At 37.2% G+C, this 18416-nt stretch overlaps 2 protein-coding genes across 2 annotated transcripts in view; one reads left to right on the top strand and one right to left on the bottom strand.

Moving 5' to 3' along the window:
- Positions 1-1599, top strand: part of LOC145768815 (pancreatic secretory granule membrane major glycoprotein GP2-like) — a 31421-nt gene extending 29822 nt beyond the window's left edge. The window contains exon 11 of the mRNA XM_082580414.1: positions 838-1599. Within this exon, the coding sequence (XP_082436540.1) occupies positions 838-1019 (182 nt within the window). The 3' untranslated portion in view covers positions 1020-1599. The remainder of the gene's footprint in view (positions 1-837) is intronic.
- A 2446-nt stretch (positions 1600-4045) lies between these two features.
- LOC145768862 (uncharacterized) overlaps positions 4046-18416 on the bottom strand; it is a 29933-nt gene continuing 15562 nt past the window's right edge. The window contains exons 3-12 of the mRNA XM_082580468.1: positions 18070-18303; positions 17651-17850; positions 16616-16805; positions 15668-15817; positions 14896-15319; positions 10617-10756; positions 9697-9795; positions 9021-9153; positions 7189-7345; positions 4046-4920 (exon numbers count right to left, since the gene is read on the bottom strand). Coding sequence (XP_082436594.1) covers positions 4761-4920; positions 7189-7345; positions 9021-9153; positions 9697-9795; positions 10617-10756; positions 14896-15319; positions 15668-15817; positions 16616-16805; positions 17651-17850; positions 18070-18303 — 1887 coding nt within the window. The 3' untranslated portion in view covers positions 4046-4760. The remainder of the gene's footprint in view (positions 4921-7188; positions 7346-9020; positions 9154-9696; positions 9796-10616; positions 10757-14895; positions 15320-15667; positions 15818-16615; positions 16806-17650; positions 17851-18069; positions 18304-18416) is intronic.

Below are 18416 nucleotides of genomic sequence, written 5' to 3'. Positions count from 1 at the left end.
ACATGCTTGAAATTGAACCTGAGGCTGACTTTCTTTCTTTTCACTTCTATCTTCCACTTTTGTTCGAAATATTGCTTAGAAAAACTTTTTCGGGCGAGAACTTTTCCAGGGGGCCAAAGAACGCAGAAAACACTAAACACTTTGTATACCTTGAAGTTGTATTGTTTCTTTCGAGATCTTTTGTTTGGAAGGTCTGAACCTCTGTTATCTGCTCAATTTTTTTGAGTTTAATTAAAACTGACTGAGCGTGAGAACGTTTTTAATTTTTACATCAATGTTTTAAAGTTTTCAAAAATATGTACGGTGAGAGTATTTGTAATCTATAGGTTGCTGCAGCAGATGCAGTGCTTTGACCGGTAGAGATTTTAACACAGGACACTTTTCGTTATGTTCTTATCAACCAGGTTACTGAAGTCATTGTGGCCCTTCTAGCACTCAGCCAGAGAGTTGATTCTTGCTTTAAACTTTTTTTGGTAATTAAAGAAAAAAGATTAATGGCAGCGGTGGGAAACGAACCTACGTCGTCGAAATAACTACTTCCCTAACCGTTAAACCGCTAGGGCGGCTAGGCTATGCTTCCCCGGCAAAACGTTTACTTAACTTACTGTCTATCGTGTATGAGTCACATGATTGCAATCAGCTGATTTAAATCTTGCTTTCTGATTGGTTAATAAACCTCATCTGCAGCTGCGACCTGCAGATAACAAATAAGTGTACCATAGCCTGCTGTGATAAGCAAGGTCTTCAATTTATTGTTATTTTTTTTATGAAGTTTTTAAATTAATACACCTTAATAATTCACACGACGCCTTGCAACAAAAGCACCATTTGTTTCAGTGGACTCTACCATGATAGTTCTTGGAGTGGTGCTGGGAATAGTTCTCGTCGCTCTTGGAGTACTAGGAGGAGTTTATGCCAGAAGAAGACAAAGCTTAATGAAGCACGTGGCTAAACAAGAAGCTGCCGCAGCCAAAAACAAACAATTAACATCTTTGCATTTCACTACAGAAGCTTTCTAACACTAAAATTAGGTGCCAAATGTCCATTTATAAGAATAATTTATTTTGTTGTGTAAAATCGTTCTTTCAGAACGATTACTTTGGAAGGCTCACGTTGATTAAGAAAAATTACCTTAGTTGTTGCTCACTAAGTCGGCTAGTCAAAAAAAATACATGACATATTTTCGAATTTCAAACATTAATTTTGAGAATGCTCAGAACTACAAGATGCTGTGCACCCAGTTTTTGCGCTTGCTGCTTGCCCTGCTTAAACTTGTTTAAATATAGGTCTCTTGATTATTACAAATCTGGTTGTTCGAACATACTCAGTGTTGTCTCTCTTTTAATGTTGTGTTTCATGCTAGATTTTATGATAAATTTACACCCTAGTGTTTCAGTTAAAGAATATTGCTTTGTTTTGGTACCTAAAAATTTGACAAGATCAGTTTAACTGCTGGACAATTTTCGTATCTGTCTACAGTGTGAAATCGTAGTAAAAAGTCATTCATGTGTGCCTTCATGTTCTGCGTATTGTGTAAGCTATATATGCTACACTGAGATTACTGGCAATGAAGCAATGAAATAAATTTTTACCAGATTCTTGGTGCACTTCAGTTATTGCATAATTTTTTTTTAGTAGTCAACGTCGCAAAGTCAGTGCTGGATTAACCAAGTGCGGGACCTGTAGCAGATTGATTTGATGTACAGATAATAATGACCAGGAAGTAATTGAATATTTTATAGATTTGATCTACTGTACATTCTACAACAACAAAAATAACAAAAGTCTAGTGTAATGTTTTATTTGCAAGAAGAAATATAACACTTCAACAATATCATTCAAAGGTCTTTTCGACGCATTTTGATCTCTGCAAATTTGACAATTATTTCAGATGAGTTCAGTGACTTCAGAATGTCATTTTCAATATTCAAAAGAGTTACATAGTGTAGCCGCTCTTGCCCCATCGTGTTTCGCAGATAGTTTTTAATCAACTTCAATTTTAAAAATGATTTCTCTCTAGTATAATTAGTTACCATCATACATAGATAAATGCGCAACAAATTGTCAATGTTAGGAAACGTAATGTCAATATTGTTTTCTAAACCAAAGTGAAATAGTTGAGTTCTGGAGAGGAGCAATCAATAGCAATGTGTTTTACGAATTCTGAAAGCTGAGGTAGTTCATCTTTCAATCCGTCTTTCAAATCTTGGAAGTCTGTCAGCACTTTCTTGGATCTACGCAGGTGTTAGTTCATGCAGACTTTGCAAAAAAACTAAACCGTGTGTTCAATTGGGTGTAGGCTATGCCTTGCGACGTTGCTCCAGCGCAGATGGTAGGCTGTCCAATACTGCAAGGAAAACTTCCATCCGGAATCTGTCTTTAGGTGATTGATTATTATCCATTGCATCTGGAATTGAACGGCCGCTGCCTACCTTCTCATCGCGCCTTCGATTTCGGACAATTTTTCTTGTGCTTGCTGGTCGGTAAATCGGTAATCCGGCCCTTGAGTCAGCTTCTGCGCCTCTGACTCAAATTAACGAATTGTTCTCTGAAAGTCTGTAGAGATCCTGCCAAAGAGGCACACAACGCTGAAGCAATGTTGAGATTTTGCTGCTTTGCTTGAAGAGAGGTTTGAGTTGCCTGGAAGCAATCGAGTAAGCTATTCCAAAAAACCGTTGGGACTAGTAATTTATTCCTACAATTATTATAATGTTCTCCTATGGACCTATGCCATTCCAGTTTGCAAGTCAAAAGTTACTTGCCATGTTCGACATTTTTTTGCAAAAAAATGTGATGCTCGCCAAGCGCGGAGCCGTAGCAACTGCTATTATAATTAATCCGGCGCTGCGCAAAGCCATTAATATTAAGAATTTTGGTTATTTTGTGTCATGAACAGATTGTTCGTCAAAACAATTAATGGTTTAGCATAAGTTTCAAAGCAGCATTAGAATTTCTTTGGCAATGCTTGCATAAGCAGAAAGTAGGCTACGTTGCAATAGGTAGGCAGAAACTATCTCTTATGAGAAGTTAGCCCAGTACTAAATTAAGAGATAGGCCACTCCAATCATTTAAGGGAGTGAAGCTGCAGGACAGAAGAAAATGGACCCATCATTAAAACTAATTCAAAAATGGAAGACCTAATCATCAAACATAACCAAAACTCCATAATTTATGGTCCGAACATCGGTTTATCGAGCCAGTCAATTACCGGCGTAGTCTTAAAAAAATACTTTCACTTATACTTTTTCGACGGCAAGCACAAGTTTACGATTCAAATCATACATCTTCTCTGAACACGAAACACAATCAGTTTAAATGCATTTAGAGCGTAATTGTTTTTTTAGTTTATCTACAATCAAGCATCTGAAATCAAGGTCCATGAGACTGGAAAAAGTGGGTACATTAAGTCGGTATTCTGATCATTTAGACTACATTCACAACAGATTGCATGCTCTAGTAGTAAGACACCCATGTGGAGTCTCTCCTGCCTCTGAAAGAATCTGCTATTTCTTCGATATGACAAGCTTTTGGCAATGACACACGTACCCAGCAAAGAAAGCGCTCGTTTAAACAATGTCTAAAAGATTCAAATTGGTGTTAGATTTTAAATTCATGGTAGAAATTCATTAAGGGTGGAGCTTTAGCATAGGGTTCGTCTTGTTTTACCATTGTTGCTTGGCTTTGGCCCTTAGCCTACGATAAAAACCAAAGTTTTTCTTCCCCGTAAGTCTCTCTACGATACGTCTTCTGTTACCCGTATATTACGAGGGTTAAACGCAAGCGAATGCATCTCTGTTTGATGGCATTTCTCCATGCCACGGTCCAGAGGATCGACCGAGACAAGGTTTGCCGACCGCAGATCTTTCCGGATGTTGTCTAGCCAACGCTTTTTTGGACGTTCTGAGGGTTATTCCCGTAGACGTCAGATGACAGCATTTTTTTCTATAAGAATACTTAAAAAATGCAATTAGCATTCAATTACAGATAAGTTTCGCTTGTGTCTTTTCACTTTGGAGAATTGACGACAATTGTATGCAAGGTAAGTTTATTTTCGTAATAATGTGCGAGCTGTGATACACCAACGAATAACCTATCGATGTACGTTAAATTTAAAGCACAAGGATAAGGATTACAAGCTTGACTAATAAGGGTGCATGCTTGCTCTTGCGAAATATATGAGTAGCTTATATAACGCTTCAATCCTTGTACAAAGTGTTGGCGTTCATAAACGGTTATCAGCTGTTTTCCTGCGACTAATATTACTGCAATGGGCATGCAGGCACTAAACAAAGTTTAGTGCTAACATTTTGCAGCTAAAAGTAGTATTGCACTATTTATAGCAATCATTGCATAAAGTTGCGATCATATTTGCACAGTTAACACAGCAACAAGTAAAATACTTTTACTTCTACCGTGAGTCACACATAATTACGAAAATAATAAAAACGAAAGGCAATATCAGAGTCAATTCAAAGCAGAAACGTCATCAACATCATCATGGTCATAATCAGTATTAGTAGCGGCTAGAATTAAATTCCATAAAAAAACACGACGATGGAAAATTGGTCTTACGTCATATTCTTATCGTTTTACTCTTTCTAAGGTAAATCAGAGGGTTAAAATTGCTCTAACGTTGAAAAAAAACTTATTTTAAAAGTAAAAAAATCGTATGGTTGCAAAATACTAACCAAGCGTCAACGTTTAAAATACGTTTCAAGTTTTAACACAATGTTGAACCTAACCCAGTCACGTGACCGTTGCTAACAATTTGACTTTTGGCAATCACAGGCTTTGATTTTCTGGTACATCTTTGTTATCTGTTTACCCCCAGCGCACTGTAGAGTGACAGACATTTCTTTCACATCTGTTGGGGCACAGCATGCACACTGCTTTATCATTTTTGATTCTGAGAAAGAAAAGCTGAAATAGAATAAAAAATAATTAAAATTGCAATAGGCATGTAGGCTAATAACTGTTTCAAACTACTTGATAGCTTATAGTCTAGTGGACGTGGACCACCAGTGGTTCAAGTCGACCGTAGACCACCAGTTGAAAAATTTACACAATACTTTTTTGCTACTGTCGTCATAAAACATCTATTGTGACTCATAATGATGTCACAAAGCCCCATTCGGCAGCTTATGCTTCCTTCTTAACTGCAGTTTTGGTGATGCACCCACTCTATATTAGACGCCGCAAATCGGTTGATACGCACTGATTCGATAAACAAAAAAGTCAAAATCAAGCGTTGTCAGTTCAATTCTCTGGGTTTGCAGTCGAGCAGCTCTTCCTTCATTGACACCTAGCGGATGAAATAACTGACAATCTACATTACTTTAACAACTGTAAAAATTCACATCGTCAACGTCCGGGATCGGTCCAGTGTCAGTGATTCAAAGCTTGTTCAAACAGGCAAACTGTCAGAAATAAACTTCTGAAAAGTTTCTTATTTAAAAAGTTGAAAAATTAATAGGCTGGAGTCAGGAGTGGGTCCAGAAAGTGGTCGTAGGAAGGGGCGATTTTAATAAAACACAATGATGTGTAGGTCTGCATTAATTCGACCTTGCAAATATAACATGAATAGAAGTTACTTTTCTGTGTTTTAGCGCGATTGTCCCAATTGCGCCCCCCCCCCCTGGATCCACCACTGGCTGAAGTACAAAGAATAACCTGCTCAATAGGCTTCAAAGTAATAACTTCTCGGTTAGAAAAGTTTTTTACAGAACGATAAGGATTTAAATTAAAAAATAAAACCGTTGAAAATATTCTATTGCAATGTTACAAAATACCATCTAAATTCTGAGTCAACAAAAGAAGTCATTTGTAAATCAACTTTGAAGCGATGTAAAAGTAAATGACAACTTAACTAGCTGGGACTGCTTCAGTTAAACTTTATTTTTGTAAACGAAATTCACCTTCATAAAACCTGTCAGAACCAAAAGAATGATTTATATTTGCCTTCTGTAACGTCAAACTTTGGTAAGAAGATGCTATGTTTTAATGGAGTGAAACTAAGGAATCAAATAGGCTACCAAAAGAAATACAAGAAAAGTCTTATAATGCTTTTAAATTTAAATATAAATGTTTATTAAAGAATTTGTACAATCATCAAAAGTGAGAAAAACTAACTGGTAAAGGTGATCAGGTACTATGACACTTCCTCAAATGGGCGATCAACCTAACACAGAAAGCAATCATTAAGAAAATAAATCAATAGTTTTTTTTCAAGTCTAAACCTTAAACCATTTGACCAGGTTAACACTCACAATAGTATTTCAAAAATTTTCTTAGTATAATTTATGTTGTGGAACCGGTTCTGTCATATTGCACCGTCATAAGCATTTCTTAATCATACTTGTAAAATTCATCTCAATTATTCTACTTTTTACTGCTGCTTGTACGGACAGTTTAAGAAAGTTAACGTATCAAATTGTTGCAATATTTTCTGTATTTGGTATATTTAGCAATACTATGAAGAAAAAAAAGAAATGAAAAAGAATAAAGCAAGGATATGAAGGTTTTGGACATTTAGTGACTTTTATTTTTTTATTTATTTAACATGTAAATTTGCGTTTTTTTTGGGCTAGTTGTGCTGATAGTAATCTTCTGTAATTTTTTCGTTTCGATCCAGTTGTGCTGATGAATCCTATAGGAAGAAAACCGGTTCCACAACATAAATTATACTAAGAAAATTTTTGAAATACTATTGTGAGTGTTAACCTGGTCAAATGGTTTAAGGTTTAGACTTGAAAAAAAACTATTGATTTATTTTCAGAATTTGTACAATGATCACTCCTGAAACATATCATCTGCTTATTTCTCTGCACAGTTCTTTTTTTTATGTTGCATTGGTGCCCTGTGTTATTCCACTGTTAATGTATTATGTAAAGTGCTGGTATTGTGCTATATGTGTTAATGTTCTTAATTTTAGGTCTTTTCTTTAAATGTTTGGGTGGCAGCTGACTTTGATGAGCTTTTGGTCTTTCGCTGCCATCCTTGTTGTGCGAGTTATTTGTGTTTATTGTGTTTTTGTATGTTTTTTTTTTCTTTTTTTTTTTTCGCCAACAAAACAAAAACAAACTGAACTGAACTGAAGTTATGGCAAGAAAGTTTACTCGCGAAGTGTTTCTAAGTTGACACGTAATATTTTATAGGAGCTCAAAATATAAATTGCAAACCAATGCAAACCTTTCCGAAGATTCGCAATTTCCACCGCACTGTGTCAATGCGACTGTGCTCAGACTTGTGCAATTATCAAACATCACATATTCTGCCTTGACTTCCTTTGGCGCGCACGATCCACGTAGCGGGGCGTTGCACTGTCTGCAGCAGCCATCCTCTGTAGCTGTTTGTTACAAGAAATAATAATAATAAGGAAAGCACTTAATCAATTTTGAAAATTTTGGCATGAAGTACAGTAAAAACACTAGAACAACCTATCGACAGAAAAAACAGCTAATCTATTATGGTAGCTGGAAGCTCGATACAAACGGATTTGAAGTTGAAGTGATTTCAAACAAGATTGTGACAAAATGGATTGGCTGGTTTTGAATCTTTATCCTCGGACTGACAAAGCCTTGGTAGGTTAATCCCGGTAGTTTTGCATACTTGTACAGGTTTTGAACCACTGACGCAGGGTCGGTTACCGAGATTGGCAAAGTAAAGTTTTCGATAGTAGTTGAAGTTTTGTTGCATGAAAATTATTCGATCTACTAAGGGCCGCTAAATGGAAAGCAGTCCTGAAATGCGTTGCACAAGCGCACACCCCAAAAACTGAACCAGCGCTGAATGATTTTGAGTCGGGCGCTTAACCACTGAGCTTCTTCTTCGTCGTATGAGCTGTTCTTCCGGACTATATGTTTGGGCATGCTAACGGGGCGGAAAGGGCAAAGTTTTGCTTTGTTATATTTCCTTCAGCATGCATAATATTTATTGACAGGGCTTTAGTAAACCTTTGAAGAAAATGATACAATGCAGCTCACTTTGGAATCAGTGGCGCATTCTGTGTTTCGAAATTCTCGCGCATTTTATTGGTGGTCGTGACCACGACAAAACGAAATTACTTGTGTTGATTGGTTGGTTGAAACATTATCCTCGGAGTAGGAAAGCTTCTTTGAGGGCTTAATCCTGGCAATTTCGTACACTTGTAGAGGCTTTGAATCACTGACGCAGACCCGGTCGCGAAATTTTTTTCCCACGAACTTTCTGTCTCATTTGCATATTTCTGTAAGTGTAGCCATTACTGGTTACCGCGCGGCGCGTAACCGTTTTTACCGATTTTCGCCCTCACAGCAGCCGATTTTCAGCTCTCCAGGTCCAAATCTAAACATTGAACTTGAAAAAAAAAACGTAGCCTGGAGATACACCTAGTCTAGTCAAGTTTAAAAAGGTTGAGAAAAGAAATTGATTCTGGTCACTAGTCTAAAAGTAAGATTTTCCGAATTAATTAAGAATTAAACCTAACTCTAAAAATTAACTCTAACCCATTAACCCTAACCTTAATTTTTATGAAAAGCTTTTGTGCATCGCAAAATTGATGTAAAAAAAAATTGGGTTCGATGGGCGTCGAACCGATGTCCTCACGAATGTAAGGCAAAAGACGAAACCACTAAACCGAACACGCCAACGAAGAACGTTTGCATTCACACGGTATAAATACAAACTCTATGCGAAGTAACAGTAGGCTAAGTTCGTGGGAAAAAAAAGTTTCGCCTACCGAGATTGATAGAATGAACTTTTCGATTGTTCGGATACAAAACCAAACTAAATCGTTTCAAACAAGTCTTTTAAGTGTTTTTATTCAAAATGCGCCAGTTCTACTGCTCTCTATTACTGTGCAAGTAACTTGAAAGAGCAAAGTTTGATTCCCTGTAAGCTTTGTCTCACTATGTAAATTGATTCAGTTGGAATGAGATTGTAAAAGCATCAATTTGCGTTGGTCCGATGACTTACAATGTCTAAACCGATTGAAAGTAGCCTATAATGTCAATTTGAAATTTTGAAACCGTTTCAAGACTTACGAAAAATATGCTCGGGAGGACAGTCTTTTGGAATATCCGTGCAAATATGTTTTGTCCAGGCCAGTGTCACAATACCGGAGTATGAAATGCACGTGCCAGTATTGCAAGAACCGTTATTCACTTCATCACCGATCTGATCAACAAAACAGTTAAGATGCATGCTATGGTTAACGTTAGTGCTGTACTTGACATCAAGCATCAGTGGATGAAACGTAAAGGTTTTCAGGTTAGCCAGTTCCATTCTTTTGGCCACTTTTACTTCAGTAGCCTAAGTAGGCTACGTCTACCCAATTTATTGAAACCTGCGTAGAAGAAAGAGGTAAGAACTGTTTATTCTGGCACTAAACTAAGAAGAACGATACTACAGTAAGAAGGCAATTGCTCTACAGTTCAGGTTATTTTACGTACACCTCCAATTTAAAAATGTTAAATCCTGTACAGGAGTGGCGGAGTACAAGCCCTTTACCATTCACGCGACATTTTTTTATGTGTTTGATTGGTCGGATACAAATTCTTCTGGCAGCTAGGCCTACTGCAACATTACTATAATTTGCTGCATACACTAACGCTACAGAGATTCTACTGTAAGTATAGCCTACAGAACTTTTTTATTCAAGAACCAGCAGCTCAAGGTTTTGCTTGTATTGATCTTTGATAAACTTCTTTGCAATACTACCTTATATTCAGTGTCGTTGTAGACGCATTTGTCCTGCACACATTTGTACGCTGTACAGTTGCAAGTTCCGTTTTTGCCACCTTCGACAAGAGAATGGCCCTGGGTATAAAATGCAAGTATTATTGACATAGCCTACTTGTTTTTAGTAAATCATTTCACTTTCAAACAAGTGCTTCTCGTTTTGTCGCTTCTACCTTTTTTCCAGAATCCTTGCAATGATATGGCAAGTGATCTTGTTTTTTTGGTGCTTTGAAAGTCAGAAATAAAAAAAGCGTCAATGAATCTATAAATGAATGAATTTTAACTTATTTCTGTAATCAATAAGCAATATGCGCGACACATATACCTTGTTTATGTGAAGCCAATCTCACCGTGGATTGTAAACTAACAACCTTTCGCAAGTGAATTGTAAACTACTACCTTTCGCAAAGTCGTTTTATACAGCGTAGATGGCTACCGTCTGCTTATAAACAAAACCTATGCAAATATGCATGACTTGCGTTATTTGAATGGAAAATTTACGAGTTTGCTTAACTCGCCATTTCGCCTGCCTAACTCGACGTTTTGTTTTCAATTCTCTTTCGGATAAGTTAGGCGGATTCTATTGCAACATGCTTTTGCTCAGTTTGTTGGTTTTGAATCTTTATCCTCGGACTGACAAAGCCTTGATAGGTTATTCCTGGTAGTTTTGCCAGTGGCGTAGCTAGGGGGACACGTCCAGGTGTGGCACATTCAGACTACGATTTTTGATTTTGATTATAAATCTGATAAAAAAACGCATTTCATTTTCACATGCTTTTTCTTGAAGGGGCGGCAAAATCTGAATCCGCCCCGGGCGGCACATTCCGGCACATTCCCTAGCTACACCACTGAGTTTTGCATACTTGTAGAAGCTTTTGACGCAGTTGACTTAATCTTACCAAACCACATGTAGGTAGTGCTGGACAAACACATTCGCAAGATTCCTCTCTGCCACAGCAAGGCGTTGAATTTCCTTGTCGAATTACTTGGTGGGGCTCGTTGCAAATTACCGCGGGCGGGCACGTTGAAGTGTTACAAGCTGTTAAACAAAAGTGATACAATCATGCTGTGTTGGAAGACAGTGCTTTATTGCTTTGATCGTGCAGCACACTCTCTACTTTTCCTATTTTTGCTTTGCAGAACGGAATGCAGAAAAGACCTGACAAGTAAATAACATCAAAACGAAATGCAGGCACAAGGGATATGCAAAAATCAAGCAACATTTACAGCGTTAGGCTGCATATATTATATGTGATATACTCATTTCATTTGAGTTAAAAAAAATTTGATTTAAAAAGTTAACTACAATATAAGCCACTTGACTTGATAGCAAACTACATGTTCTTGAGAGGTTACTGATATTTTTATTTTCACTTGTAGCCTAACAATTGTTATTAAGTTTTCAGTGCCCTCGTAAAATAAACTCATCGCAACAAGCACCAATCGGTTTGGTGACGGAAACGCTGTGGTAAGGTTTACAACTGGGCTCAGTGATATCGCAAAGCAAAGTATTGCACTTTGAAAGAAAAAGAATGTTTCTGTTGTACAGTATTTTCAAGTTTAAATTATTTTGCAATAATTTTGAATCAAATTCACAACCCAATATCCGCTGAAACAGAACAATATCATTAAGCTTTGGCTTTTCTTACAAGTATTGTATCATCCCGCCAAATGATAATGATATTTGTGGGAAAATCTTCCATAAACAATCAAACTTTCAACAAATTAGAAATCGTGTAGGCTACTGTCTTTACAAAATGACATAATTTGTTTTTATTGTCTACTACTACTGGAACGACTACGCCATTACTTGGTTGCATGTATGAGCGTTCGTATTTCCCGCCTGGTGGCATTAGAAGATACGAGAAGGTAATTGCTCCATTCTTCAAAAACTGTTAAAAATGTAGGGTTACAAAGAACTCTTGCTTCCCCAGAAGTTTAAACGATTCCGATCTCTATTTTAGCAGTTTTATTTAGTTAGGTTTAGTAAACTCCAGTCTTGTTGTATGATGGAGGTTTAGCAGATGCAGTCCAAGTAGTAAGTAAATGTAAGATAGAAGTTGTAAATGTAGTGACGCTAAGTAGTGACGCTAGATTTTGCACAGATTTTTGTTGCTAGTATTTTGCACAGATTTTTGTTGCTGCTCCATGATTTTGTTGCTGCTCGATTAGTTTGTTGCTGGTAGCTAAATTGCATAGACAAAAGTGTGAACGGTGTGTCGTCACACCAACGCGCAAAGCTGTCAAGGAAATAATTTATTTCAGGTGATGTGCTTTCAAAGTACGCCTTTGCTGTCTCTTTGAAAGATAAAACTGGAAGGAGCCTAATAGAAGCTTTCTCTCACATCATCCAAGATCGAAAATGCGAAAGTCTGCAAACCGATGAAGGAAAAGAGTTCACCAATCGCCTATTTCAAGCTTTTCTAAAAGAGAACAACATACATTTTTTCACAACAAGAAATGAGACTAAAGCTAGCATTGTAGAAAGATTCAACAGAACGTTAAAAACATAGATGTGGAGATACTTCACGGCGAAAAATACTCTAACCTACATCGATGTCTTGAATGATTTGTTGTGGAGCTACAATCACAGTTATCATCGCTCAATTAAACGGACTCTTGCCTCGGTTAATAAGGAAAATCAGGAAGAAGTTTGGCAGGTTCTATATGGAAAGCAACGACCCCTTAAAGGTTCCGAATTTCAGGTTGGAGATAAGGTTTGCGTCAGCTGAGTATCTAATTGAAGCTATTGTCGGAAAACGAAAACGAGGAAGGAATAAACAAGTACAAGTGAAATGGTTAGGTTATCCACCTGAATTCAACACTTGGATCAATAAAAAAGATTTAATTGCTGTGTAACTTCGCTTACGATTTCTTCGCTTATGCAGTCCAATAAAACAAACTGTTTACAATTTTTGTGTGGTATATTTCGATTATACAGAAAAACAACACCGACGGAATAATATTTATTTACACGATTTATTAACGCTCCAAAATTCATCACTAAACAAATCAGGTGAGGATTGAGATGGTGTTTCAACCTCCTCAAATGAATCAGAAATCTCACAGAGATATTGGGCGTCGCACCCTCGATGCTCACATCTCCTAGAGTCCCACTCATCAGTGGTTTGAAGGGGGACTTCGACGGTTTTTTCTTGAAGAAGCATTGAATCCGCTTCTTCATCGCTCTCCTCCACATCAAATATTGGAGAAGGGGCTAAGAGGGGATCACAAAGCGTGTGTAGAAGTGGAATGTTTCCCTCGCGATCAGATAGGTCGAACCTTTCAAAAACACCTTTAGGGGTTGAGCTATTGAGAGGGATAACACATCTTCGGCGGTCGGATTCATATCCACTATCTTCATCATCATTATCCTCACTATCATTCGGGTTGAAGTCTTGACGGAAGAACGCCAAGTGTTGACGGAGGTACCTCTTTTGTAGATCATCACCCCCTCTCATCAAACGCCAAATCTTTTACTTTTAAGCTCGCGACAAGACATTTCTATAATTTAGAACATTAGTACTCCTTTCGTGTTATATATACAAACACCAGAGTAGAAAAAGGTTCTGCAATCAGGTTTAGCAATGTAAATCTGTGTAGGTTAAGTAAGTGAATCTTGTGTATGTAAGTACACCTAAATTAAATTATTTCCTTGACAGCTTTACGCTGTCGCGTCGGTGTGACATCACGCCGTTCACACTTTTGTCTAACCACAGCAACATCTGAAGTGCAACTTAGTGGGAAGTCGCAAGTGCAGGTACCTAAAATAAATTATTTCCTTGACAGCTTTACGCGTTGGTGTGACGTCACGCCGTTCACACTTTTGTCTATGCAATTTAGCTACCAGCAACAAAATAATCGAGCAGCAACAAAAATCTGTGCAAAATACCAGCAACAAAAATCTGTGCAAAATCAATTTTTTTGCTAGGGAAGATTCATTTTTCACCACGTTATATCAGCGCAAAATCAATTATAAGGAATATTGGATCATCATTTCTTACCAAGCGATATATGTAATTCTGTGTAGGTTATGTATGTAAATACTCCTGAAATAAATTACTTCCTTGACAGCTTTACGCTGTCGCGTTGGTGTGACGACACACCGTTCACACTTTTATCTATGCAATTTAGCTACCAGCAACAAAATAATCGAGCAGCAACAAAAATCTGTGCAAAATACTAGCAACAAAATCTGTGCAAAATCTAGCGTCACTACTTAGCGTCACTACATTTACAACTTCGATCTTACATTTACATACTACTAGTCCAAGCCTTTGTATTGTTGTTTTTGCCATGCAAGCAAGAATTTGCAGACAGTGTTGGGGTGCCCATCTCAATCGCGTGTCACAGTTTTCACTGGAGGGCTGCTTAATATTATTATCCTCATTATTATTATTATTATTGTTGTTATTGTTATTGTACAATGCAAATAGGCTACAAATACAATAAAATAAAAATACAATACAAAGGCTTGGACTGCATCTGCTAAACCTCCATTCCATAATACAACAAGACTGGCGTTTACCAAACCTAACAGAAGCAAATAAAACTGATGAAATAGTGATCGGAATCGTACTTCCGGGGAAGCAAGAGTTCTTTGTAACCCTGTATATTTAACAGTTTTTGAAGAATGCGCAATTACCTTCTCGTATCTTCTAATGCCACTAGGCGGGAAATACGACCTCTCATACATGCAACCAGGTAATGGAGTGGTCGTTCTAGTAGTAGTAAACATTAAAAACAAATTATGTCATTTTGTAAAGACAGCAACCTACACGATTTCTAGTTTCTTGAAAGTTTGCTTAGTTGTGTAAGACCTTCTCACAAATATCATTGTCATTTGACGGGATGATACTTGTAAGAAAAGCCAAAGCTAAATGATATTGTTCTGTTTCAGCAAGATATCGGGTTGTAAATTCGATTCAAAATTATTGCAAAATAATTTAAACTTGAGATCTTCTGCCTGCCAACGTTTGAAGGGAAGTTTGGTTTGTGTTTTGTGTGGTTGAGTTGGATTTTCTTTACTTTCGCGACGACTAAAGTCATCCAAGAATTTTTAAAAACAAACTAGAAAAAAGATTCTGGAACCCATTCTACAGATTAGCCTACTTATTACACTTTTTTAAAATCACCAAACGTGCTGCATTTGCAGCCTTTCTTTACAGAATATTGTACCTGAACTTGTGGGTGTTGTTGAGAATGTTGTTGGTATCGGAGTTGTTGAAAGTGACGCAATAGTGATGGTTGTTGTAGGCTGTGTTGTCAATGGGATTGTTACAACAGTTGTTGCTCTACTGGATGGTGACACTGTGGTTGTTCTGTTGCAGTTCCATTCGTCTGACCCATTCGCACAGTTCTTGCGGCCGTCACACAACTGTGATTTCGGAATACAACCGCAGATGTCTTCCGCACAAGGGACATATCCATCTTCACATTGACATTCACAAGTACCGCAGCATTCTCCACTTTTATTCACGTATGTTGAGTGTCGTTCACAATCAGCTTCACTGGTCACGTTACAGGGATATGGAGAACACGTATAGTTACCAGCGAAACAAGAACAGTATTTGCAATCTGTTGTCACCCACATTTTTCGTTCCTGTAATTAGTAAAATGCTTTGCTGATAAAGTGAAGACAACTTTGTAAGCTTTGTTTGATTGACATAACTTAGGCTACTTTAATTAATTTACCTGCGTAGGCTAAGTACGCAACCTAAACTACTGAATAAAATTCATCTAAGGAAAAGGAACTTAGTTTGAGACAAGTTTTAATTGTTACTTCTTTTCTCTGCAACTTTGACTTTTATTATTAGGCTACGTAATTCTATTATTACACTTTTATTATTAAACTTTTATTACGTAATTCTATAAGTAGGATGTTCATACATCTTATGAAAATGTAGGCTACCGTTTTAATCATTGTCAAAATCAAACGTTTCTACATCACCTCGTAAATTGTTCCATTATAAACACAGGGGCAGCGATCTGGAGTAACGCATTCTCCCTTATAGCAGTACCGGTGCGTTTTGTTAGGACACGCACGGCATGAATTGTCCGGTGGTAACAGTGGACATGGTGATGGAGGCTTGGGGGTTGTCTGAAGCAGACCACATAAACATAATATTAGTTTATCATCCACCAAATTATGTATTTAATTATCAGCCTCAATCAGATGTGATGTTGGTGGCTGTATTAATTATTGGTATGTAGCTGTGATTAGTTAATCGTGACTACAATCACGAAGTGATTAGTCTTGTGCACCAAGCAATACCGCGGCGAATATTAAAACAAAGATAATTATGATAGAATTATTCATTATGAATTTTCAAGATCAAGGTCTATTGTTGATACCTAGTCATGTGGTGATATTAGCCTACTTGTTTGACTAATTGACTATTCTTCTAGTTTTTTTGTTGTTGTCATGGCCGAGAGGTGCACGTGCAATGACCAATAAAACACTACAGGGTTTCTTATTTTACATCTTTGTCTAAAATAATGAGCATTGTAAATAACAGAGAAACCGAACGCCAGCCTGAAATAGTAGCTCATTATACAGTGTATGTAATGTGTCTCCAAGAATATAGTGGAGCTTTTGCGTCCAATTATATGTATTTCTTAAATGTTTTGGTGACAAGAAGGATCACAGATGGTGTCCCTCCTAGATCTGATACTGGTCAATATAATTTTGATTAGACTACTCTAATTAAAGGTTATTATTATTATTTATTTGCATCAGACAAAAATGTCCACATTGACTTTAGGCTATAGCATATTCAAATTACAAAAAAAAAAGGAAATATTCAAATATAAAAGCCATACAGTTTTATACAAACAAACAGCGACTTTGACGCAGGTTATATATCATTTACTATGCTGTTATGTAATTTTAACGTACTTTTGTCGTCATTATTGTAGACGACTGTGTTGTCGATAGCGTGGAAGGGACTGTTGTAGTATAGCAGGAGTGGTCAATGCAGCCCAGCCTAACCTCGTAGTCATGACATCTTAGAATATTGCCAGTTAGCTTGTGGACATAGCAACGAAGACCATTTTGAAGGTCACACGTCACTCCATTTTGTCCAGCTCTAAACAAACATTTACATTTACAACATTTGCACCATCAGAGTTTCTTCCCCAAGAAGCAAGCGCTTCTTAAGCAAAGTGAAAAACCTTGAACCGACTCCGAACCGGTGTTGGCCGTACAAAATCTGCAATGGTAAACTGGGGGGTATACAACATGGGCCCAGTTACATGTATCTGTGGCACCAAGACCCAAACATCGGTCCATCCTCTTGTGTGCCCCCAGCTTACCACCAAGTGCAGTAAGTGGAACCTTTCAATATACAACTCGCAAAAGATTGTGCCGATCTGTAGTGCAGCAACTAAATCTAGAAGACTCGATAAAAGAAAAATTGTAACAATTCTATTTGAACAAGAAAATTCTGATTACCCCAACTAAGGGTGAAATAGTCTGTAAAGGTTTTCACTTGTTTGTGAAATTGTAGTATTAATAGCAATCATTGTTTGTATTTGTAACAATGTAGTTTTAAGTGTAGTTTTAAGTGTAGTTTTAAGTGTAGTTTTAAGTGTTGTTCTACGGATTTCGATCTCAGCACAAAGCATAGCAGCACTTGTATTAGACAATCTAAGAGAACATACCGCACAAAAATATCAGCAAATGAAAATTGTGAAAACACATGGTTGTTGAAAAACGGCATAGATAATAATTAGTAAATTAGTATTGCAGTAAAATACTTGTAGACTTTCTGGCTTGTAACGATTGGAGGAGTATTTGATAAATTCAATATAAATTTGAAGGCGCTAACACTGAAATAGATTAAAGGTTTGTGACTTTGCAATAAGAAGGTGGTTATTCCGTCATGAATACATTTTAAACTATAAACTAGCTAAACTTTAAACAAAAACGTACTTATCATATGAGATATTGACCGATTTAAGCTTGCATTGTATCGCAATTGGTTGCTTGCAAGACGAAGCATTAATAAGACTATTGATATCTTCGACCTCATTTCCTTCGTTGGCACTTGGATTGTGAAGACTGCGGTATTTATCCCAAATAATACATTCAGGTGACGGTGTTGTTTGTATTGTTGTTGCTTCGGTTGTAGACTGCATGAGACGAAAACAATGAGAGGAAATAAAGAAATCAAGATGTTAGGATTCTTAAAGTCATTGAGGCCCTGATTGAAGAAAAATGGAAGACGCCAGGGTGAAACTCGAGTATGGCGTCTTCCATTTTCATTTGATCGTGGCCTTAATAAAAATAACGATCTTTATGCAAAGGATTCGAATACTTTTGTAACTTGCCAACTGCTCCTCAATACTTACCACTGATGGTGTTGTCAGAGATGTTGTTAAAGGTGTCGAAGTTGTTAGAGGAGTTGAAGTAATAGAAATGGTTGTTGTTGTTGTGCAGGTTAAAGAGTTGTTCAAGCACAAGCAACGCCCACCGTCAATGTTGATGACGTCACCAGGAGATCTTCGAATACCATTCTTCTTACAGAAGCACGCTTCCATTTTTACACAGGATTTAAACTGGTTAATTTTCCAACCCGACTTGCACTGCGGAGCACAAAAATATTACACACATTTTTTTTGTTTTATAAAACATTAACTTCCAGCTTAATCACTAACTCGTCTAGCAGTATTTTATTACCGAAACCAGTATGTTGGGC

The sequence above is a fragment of the Aplidium turbinatum genome, chromosome 4 (assembly GCF_918807975.1).
Source record: "Aplidium turbinatum chromosome 4, kaAplTurb1.1, whole genome shotgun sequence".
Classification (NCBI taxonomy): Eukaryota; Metazoa; Chordata; class Ascidiacea; order Aplousobranchia; family Polyclinidae; genus Aplidium; species Aplidium turbinatum.
The sequence above is the reverse complement of the archived record's forward strand: the minus strand, read 5'-3'. Positions and strand labels throughout refer to the sequence as shown.